The following is an 8,159-nucleotide window of genomic DNA, read 5'->3' as shown; positions in this document are numbered from 1 at the left end:
AAAACCAACTTCACAACATCATAATCATCATCATCGGCATAGTAGTGAGAGCCGCGTAAGAAGTGGAGGAGGAAGAGGCGACGGGAAAGAACAAGGCGGATGCGGGGTGGGTCGGAGACTGCTAACTTGGAACATGTGTGGAGTGAGCAGGTCTAGGAGTAGGGAAAAACGAAAGCGCACGAGGTCTAGGTCGAGATCACGAAGGTAGAGGTGGGTTGATATTGACGCTCTGCAGTGTTGGAAAAAATGCACATGGTCAACTACATGTGTTGGGAACAACGAGAAAATTTAGGTTTTTTTTGTACCAAAATTTGTATGTAAAATTCTGTAATAAGTGAGGAAATTTCTGAACTCAAATGAGGAAAGCGAATATACATTTTAACACTGGAGCAGTATGGGAAAAGAAACTACATGTGTTGGTGACAATATGGAAATTCTGGGAAATTTTTTATCGTGTGTAGAATTCTAGTGAAGAAAGTTGTGGGATCAGCCGCGGAAAGTGAAAAAAATTGGATTTTTTCGCCCAGAATTCGTCTACACGCTCCTAAAATTAATGAGAAAATTTCCGAGCATCGCTCCGCTGGATGTTTTAATCAGTATTATTGTGCTTAGATCCAGAACTCACGAGTCAAGAAGAACCAAGCCGCGGGAGTCGACAGAGAGGCATCGCACGTAGGCATTGTTATCGCTATGCATAGGCTAGCAGTTAGTCTTAGACGCTCACCTGAGGGACGGAGTGAACGAGGAAAGTCAACGAAGGATGATAAGAAGGCTGCAAGTACGTTTTGATAGAGCATTTATCAACTACATGTGTTGGTGAAAAAACGGAGTGAATTTTAAAGAATTAAAATTTTAAATTTAAGAATTTCTGAAATCAAAAAAGTATTGTTGGCTGTTGTAATCTTGTCGGGCGTAAACTTTGAGAAAACCAATTCCAACACTGCGGAAAAACTATCACTCGCCTCAATTGATCTCGTACGATCTCAGTGCCAAAGCCTGGCGGATCCTTCTTTGCTAACTTACCACCAATAAAGGAGGATCGACCGGCCCGACGAGGCAATTCACGAAGGGCTACAGCAGACGCTAAAACTGCGGTGACTGGTGACAGTAGATGGGCAGGTGAGCTGCTGATTGGTGAATCGTCTTGATGTTACTCTCGGCTCAGGAGTGGGCACGGATGGCTCTGCAGGGGGAGAGGAAAGGCAGTGGGAATATGACTCATACGGTAGAGGGTATCATCGCGATTATCAAACTAAGGGGGCGGCAGCGGCTGGTGCGCCCGGCAAGGAGTACGCGGGTTCGATCCCCGGCGCCTGCATTTTTTCTGCTCAGCGAATTTGGACGGGCATTAACGTTGAGATCTAGAGAGGAAAGCCAGAGAGCGACTGAGAGTTACTTGAGGCCACGTGAAGGTATCCACTTTGGTGATATAGATCTTCAAAATTCTTCATTTTAGAGTCGGCAGCGGCGCCTACTGCTGCTGCTGCTGCTGTCAGCGGTAGGAAAAGAGGGATAGCCTTCGGCCCAGGTGGAGGGAGAGCTGAGAGAGACTAGTGAGTTCAGTGCGGGAATATATGCTAGCTTTTCTCAGCTGAGCTCAGGAGTTTCCTCAATAACTAGAGAAATTTACGCGATGTTCGGATTAGAAGTGCGCAGAAACCAATAAGAATTTCCCTGTTGTCACCAACACATGTGGTTGGCCATAGTTTATAGCGATGTTTCTTTATGCTTAGTTATGGTGGAGGAGGGTCTTCGAGACGGTCTTGGGAAGGCTCGGCTTACGAACAGTAGGTTGGAATTGGCTGAGGTGTGGTATCGATGTTTATGTGGTAGGGACGATCTTACTAGTTGGACACGACGCGGGGATGAGGCGGTAAGTGACCTATTCTGAATCTTATCGTGGGGGCAAGGATAGTATCTTTGTAGACTCGCGTGATTGATGATGAAGCGAGCAATCTGAATGCTCGTCTTATAGAAGTTGACATTACAGACCTGGACGGTAGGCGGAAGGTTGTCCTGCTGACACCCGGCAGGTGAGCGTCATAATCATCATCACTATCATTACTATCATCACTATCATTACCATCATCATCACTATCATTACTATCATTACTATCATTACTATCATTACCATCATCATCACTATCATTACTATCATCACTATCATCACTCTCATCACTATCATTACTATCATCACTATCATTATTATTATCATCACTCTTCCTCAGTACCATGTCCGACCTGGTAGAATGGTATGCAGCTCGAGCGCCAGACCCAGCCAAAGTGAGAGTCGTGGATGTTAACTCTGGCGTTGACTACGGCAATAGGGAAGTGACTGTGAAAAGGCTGGCCGACAATCAACTAGGCCGAGGTAAGTCCACCGTGAATCCGATAGAGTGTAGCTGTCGAGTTCAGGCACCGTGAGAGTCCGACTGGAAACGTACAGTAGTCGATATTGATATCTGCGGTTTCCATATACTCTGCCGTTCGCTTTGTGTGCTTCCTCGTAGTATATTTTCGTCCATAGTTTGTTGGCGCCTCGTACGTATGTTCTTTGCTACTCCATCGGCGTACCGCAGCAAGTTGAACTGGACATGCAGGACATTCCAACGTTTTTTCACGGGCTAAAACGTCTCAATGATTCACGATCGATACTTGCAGATCTACTCACTGGGAACTCCTCTTGTGATTGTAACATTGTTTCGTACATTGCTAAACATGTTGAGCTCAGTCCATGGGGATTACCAACCTTCGAATAAGGTGAACGGAGGTAATCTCAATGCCATCACAGTACAGAACGCACATACAAAATCGAAAAGGAAAGGCTCGATAAAAATCGTTTTCAAAACTTCACGCGGACTGTCCAAACCGCATATACGAGAGAGCAGTTTACTCGGAGGTGTGATCTAGTTTTGGCTTAAGAAAAACGATGACAGGCGAACGTACGATCGCCAACAAGTGTGTGTGTAAGTACAACGACGACGACACAGGTATTAATATATATAAATTTACAATAGTATCAAATTGACATATATAAATATATATTTTAAAACAGATTATAGGGACAACGGCTTAGATTCGCATACTTTAACCTATATGCATCGTCAGACTCGCTCGCCAATAAGTAGGGCACGAGATTGTGTGAAAAAAATATACATTTTTTACGAGGCTCCGAATTGGTCATATCGTCTACCACATACCATTGGATGAACTTTGTAATACTCATGTGTTCTTTGCTCAGTACTGACGGGCACTGTTGAGAAACCAAAACTATCATTAGTGTGCAATACGAAAGTACTCCTCATAAAAACGCAACACATATGAGCTCGCCTAGATATTTAGCAGGATTAGCTGTAGCACGAGGGATGGGACAGTAGAAACGATCTAAACATAATACAACTTGAAGGTTTCAGACGATAACGTGATCCACTTTGCTCAGCATTGTGGAGGTGTCAAGCATTGATCATCGCCTAGATCGTTGGCTTGAGCTATACACAAATCATAACAAGTATAGGATTTAAGAGTAGGGACCGATGATGAGGTCTGAACAGATATGAGTGATCCCGAGCAGTCCCCAGGGAGGACGGACATGATGATGGTATACATTGTCAAGGAGGAACAAATAATAAGAGGGCGTAGTTATAGTCAGCGGTTTCGGTGATGATGATACTCATGTACAAGCCTTGGCACGATACTTGAGTGCAATTGATAAGTTTCTCCGGTAAAGCAGGAAAGTATTGAGCAATGCCAAGAGGGGTATAACGATCGTAAAGAGAGAGGCATTAGACTCGGAGACTATGCCCATCAATGTCTTGTCGAATAGCATAGTACCACCCGTTAGGAGTACGAGAATCTCATAGACGAGAACGAGAGAGACCATCGAGACAGCTTCGATCCATCGGGGTTTCCTCTTCTGTTCGAAGCAAGCATAAGCCGCAAAGACCAATAAAGGCATCCGGCAGAGCAGAAGAGTCAGAGATGGGATGAAACACGATAGAGTCCTCCACCATAACAGAGTGTCTGAGAACGGTTGAGAGCACCAAATTGTGACCGCTCGCCCGACACATGCCAGCACAGTGGGGAGCGATATAATGGCAAGGTGAGAGAGCACTGACAGTCCAGGGACGGCTCCTACCGGTTATATACTCCTTGTGACCACGAACATACTCCTCGAACGCTTCGAGGGATCCATACCACTTTTTGATCAAATCTCGGATAAGTAGCCTGTCCTCCTCAAGCAGACATTCGCCGTCCGCAACGGTAAACTCACTGGCTTGTCGGTGTAGAGTTAGTCTATGTGGTAAGTATTCATAGACGATGAATACGCCCAAAAAAGCCGCCATCATGAAGCAAGCCCCTAACATACAGGCGTAGTAGGGGGTCTTCATTTCCATATCAGCACTGACAATACCCAAGACGGAGACAATGATGATGGTGAATACCTCTGCACCAAATATTATGAAAGCAAACTTGGTTTGCCTTATAGACACCAGATGGATCTTCCGCTCGAGACCGTGTTGCTGCAAGAAGCTAGCAACTTCGAAGACACACCAGAGACGCTTAAAGTAGTCGCGCGACCAGAGAATGAGAAGTTCGTTGGACTTGCCGAGGAACGAACTTAGACCTCGTATTCCGCGAAGCTTCGCTACTTGATCGGTCTGGGATATACAACATTTGTCGAGGAATATCATCGCATGCTTATAGCCAGGTATTCGACAACCGAAGAATAACGCCAGGAGGAAACTGATGACAGAAGCCACAAAAGCAAATAGGAATGCGATTCGGTCGGTCACAGCAAAGCTAAGACCGGCACCGACGCATATAACCACGGCATTCGCCACAATATATCCTAGAAAATAATACTGAGAGGCGACAAGACCCATGTGCTTCAAAGGTGGATTGGCCGACCACGAATGGCTGACGAAAGCATCGAGATGGTCCACAGACCGTGATAGGGTGTAGGTGTCTTCATTCCCCTGAGAGTCTCTGAAGAGATGTCGCTTCTTAGCGACCGTGCTTAGAGGCACACCGCGGAGGTATGGGGACGAGTCGGAGCATCCCATTAGTTGCCTTGTACCATCATCTTGCAGAGGAAGTACGTCAGACAGTTCCATTTCAACAGCCGTGACGACCCCCATACGATAGCCATGAGAAGTGCACACTACAGAGAATCTGTTCTTTTCCCTCCAAATTCCCCCCATAAAACACGCTGTATACAGTGAATCAAACGACCAACGATACCGAAAACGAGGCGAATTCCACACGTCCGAGTGGTAGTATTTGAGAAGATACTGGTACTCAGCTCACCAAGAATCCAAGCCCTAGCTCGCTCTATCACGAACAATAATGATACCGCGGCACGGGAGGAATTCTATCAAGGCTTCTATCCTTCTAGCAATGCTACCGCTCCCAGAGAATCATTCCCTCAGTGCGTATTACATTCCTCCACTTCATGATGGTAACATAGGGAAGTAGACGGGGGAGCTTGTGGTAAGCTAAAAGGACGAGAGCAACCCCTCGCGCGAACCGTTAGGGTTATTCACGGCTGACATCCACTGAATGTTAGTCTGATGATCCTTTGATCACCGAGAATGTCCAGAACGTAGCGACTCTGAAGTTGGCGCTTTGTGAACTCGGAGCAGAGCTCCTCGGTATTCACAACAACCTGAGCACTAGTGGTTCGACGCGAACAAATATGACCATAAGAGTGTTCACAATAAGTGTGTAAGTCAAGAGGATGTAATCCTAGGAAGATGACAGTACATGTCTATCTGTTTAATATTCTGAATGTGAAAACAGCTAGTGTTAATGTCTGGTTGTAAACACGGACACGATTCAGAATGTTATATCAGGTCGAAGCGTAACAACCATAAATAGATGTCATCGCCGGGATAGTCTAGCGGTTATGACGTCTGCCTTACACGCAGAAGGTCGCGAGTTCGATCCTCGCTCCTGGTACCATTGTTGTCCAATGAAGTACATTTCACATCTCAGCCAGCAAATGCACGAAGCACGTGAGGTTCAGTCACTGAACTTCAGTGTTGCATTCATAATGAATGATTCATCACAAAGGTCCCCATAATGATTGGATCCGTTTTCTCTTTGCAAAGATATTATCCGACATCTCAAACGAGATGACTTGATTTCGTTATCGTGGATAGAACATGGTGCAGCGTAACGCAAGAAAGGTTTCACGGAGGGGAATCAATAGAGGAGCAGGTAACTATCAACATGCGTGCGTTTCTCGCGAGCAATGCATCGCTAATAACGATTCGTTGTCACTAACCCAAGCTGTGCTGCACTCTCTCCTTGTCTCGGTGGTAACATGAGTGCGCGTTTCAGGATTGACGATCTATGATAGAAGGTCATCCAGTATCAGACGACAGCGGCAGCAAGAAACCTCGAACGCACCCGAGTTTTTAGTAGCGCCACACAAAGTCGCCGCTGGCGAAGATTGAAGACTGTGTCAAACAAGTCTGAGATACGCCGGAGCGTTCGGACAGTCGCTTCCCGCTGGTCAGATGGTGTAGCACTGAAGTTAGACATGAAAGTCGATGATGATTTTACGGTGTTATCGGGAACGTCCCGCCACGAAAACTCACTGCACCTGCGCCATCATTGTGAGCATCCAAATGAGGCCCGACGAAGCACATCTGAGATGTGACAACTCTCAGAGATGTGACATCTCGGAGAGTTGTCGCGGTAGAGGCAAACTGCGGGTGAACATCGAGTATGGTGTAGTTCAGAAAGGACTTTACTGCATGCATCGAAGTTGAGGAAAGGTGAATATAGCGGCGATTAGTCCGCATCACAATGGATGGTCTAACCATTGGACTAGAGCAGCTGAGAGAAGCCAGCGGCTAACAGCTATTCGGGACGAGATCTAACATCCGAATTTCTTAGGGTAGGAGAATCTCCTACCCTGAGAAATTCGAAGATCTCCTAAGGAGATCTTCGGGTTTAATAATAAGGGTGCTTCAATAATATGCTAAGAATATGTGGAGGTCTCCAAGTGCGTCGAGTGCGTGAATCAGAGTAGCAGTAGAATGGGAGTCTGAAACCTTGCCAGGTTAGTGATAGTCTTACTAAAGCTATCATATTGAAATATCAGGGTGAAACTCGACTTCGTTGATGAATTATGAGCTGCACACCATGTATGCTAAAAATATGTGGAGGGGTGTAGTTCCTTGATCCATGTGCTGTCGAAATGGAAGGCGATTGATCTGATCCAAATCCTGAGATCAGGACTTGCAAAATTCGGAAGTGTAATACTCAATGTGACGACTCATCTGACAACTCGCAGGAAGTATGCCCCCAGAGGTTGTTAACTCAACCTTCACTGAACCTTCGAAAAACTAACTAATGAGATAAGAGCCTGAGCTTGAGTGAAAATCCTCGAGCGACCAAGCGAAACCTCTATTATACGAAGCCGACAAGGTGCAGCGGCACTTGCTACTCAATGGTACTGTAACACTACCTCAGCAGATGACAAGGCAGAAAAGAGGTGAAAAAGAAAGGCACCCAGTCTAGCATGTGAGTGTCTCAGACTTGATACCCTTCTATACACCTAACCAGACCAATTTGATAATTCGACTTACGACTACATAGAGTTCAATAGAGATGAATGAAATCACTACATCGTGGTGGAAAGTAGGATGTTCATTTACATGGTTGACGATTACGACAATAGACTCGGCCACAGCCGAAATTGACAACATACGTTAATCCGATCGCAAGCACAGCTAGGCCCACAGACATCCAACGATACGGATCAGGAACGCCAAGCATATCAAGATCGCGTCTACCGAGACTGAACATGATTCCGGTAGTGAAAACATACACCATTATATGGTACAGGCAAGCAAGGACCGCAACGACAAACATTATCACGAACCGGTTCCTCATGATGTGGGTCATTCGCAGACACAATCCCAACACAAGTGGCGTTCTGCATGCTAATAGTATGATCGCCACCAAAGCGTCACGGACGAGCACGTAAGCGGGTAGTCTATCAGAAGGCGTCCCATGACTCGAAGAGATGGAGAGGACGGCCGCAATATGTGGAGCAATCAGGCTGACGTATGGGAACACCAGGAGCGCGAGAGCTTGCGGGACTAGAATATGCTGCCGTGACCAATTTAGTAAGAACATCGTGCGAA

The 8,159-nt window shown here is 46.0% G+C and overlaps 2 protein-coding genes and 1 non-coding gene across 3 annotated transcripts; 2 read left to right on the top strand and 1 right to left on the bottom strand.

Moving 5' to 3' along the window:
• Positions 1 to 133: 133 nt before the first annotated feature.
• Pmar_PMAR015087 (hypothetical protein) lies at positions 134 to 2,459 on the top strand (the record flags this gene model as incomplete). The annotated part of the gene is made up of 10 exons (XM_002779324.1): positions 134 to 142; positions 613 to 778; positions 988 to 1,119; positions 1,166 to 1,297; positions 1,457 to 1,528; positions 1,734 to 1,791; positions 1,834 to 1,873; positions 1,927 to 2,033; positions 2,229 to 2,371; positions 2,416 to 2,459. 10 exons carry the CDS (start codon positions 134 to 136, stop codon positions 2,457 to 2,459), a joined length of 903 nt encoding a protein of 300 aa, XP_002779370.1.
• Positions 2,460 to 3,670: 1,211 nt separating this feature from the next.
• Pmar_PMAR015086 (hypothetical protein) lies at positions 3,671 to 3,955 on the bottom strand (the record flags this gene model as incomplete). Its single annotated transcript, XM_002779323.1, has 1 exon — positions 3,671 to 3,955. One exon carries the CDS (start codon positions 3,953 to 3,955, stop codon positions 3,671 to 3,673), a length of 285 nt encoding a protein of 94 aa, XP_002779369.1.
• Positions 3,956 to 5,885: 1,930 nt separating this feature from the next.
• On the top strand, positions 5,886 to 5,958 carry Pmar_PMAR015085. The gene has a single exon. It is a non-coding gene; the product is annotated as a tRNA-Val (tRNA).
• The last annotated feature ends 2,201 nt before the right edge of the window (positions 5,959 to 8,159 follow it).

Source organism: Perkinsus marinus (genome assembly GCF_000006405.1).
Source record: "Perkinsus marinus ATCC 50983 genomic scaffold scf_1104296947616, whole genome shotgun sequence".
NCBI classification, from domain to species: domain Eukaryota; phylum Perkinsozoa; order Perkinsida; family Perkinsidae; genus Perkinsus; species Perkinsus marinus.
This window is presented reverse-complemented; position numbering and strand designations above follow the sequence as displayed.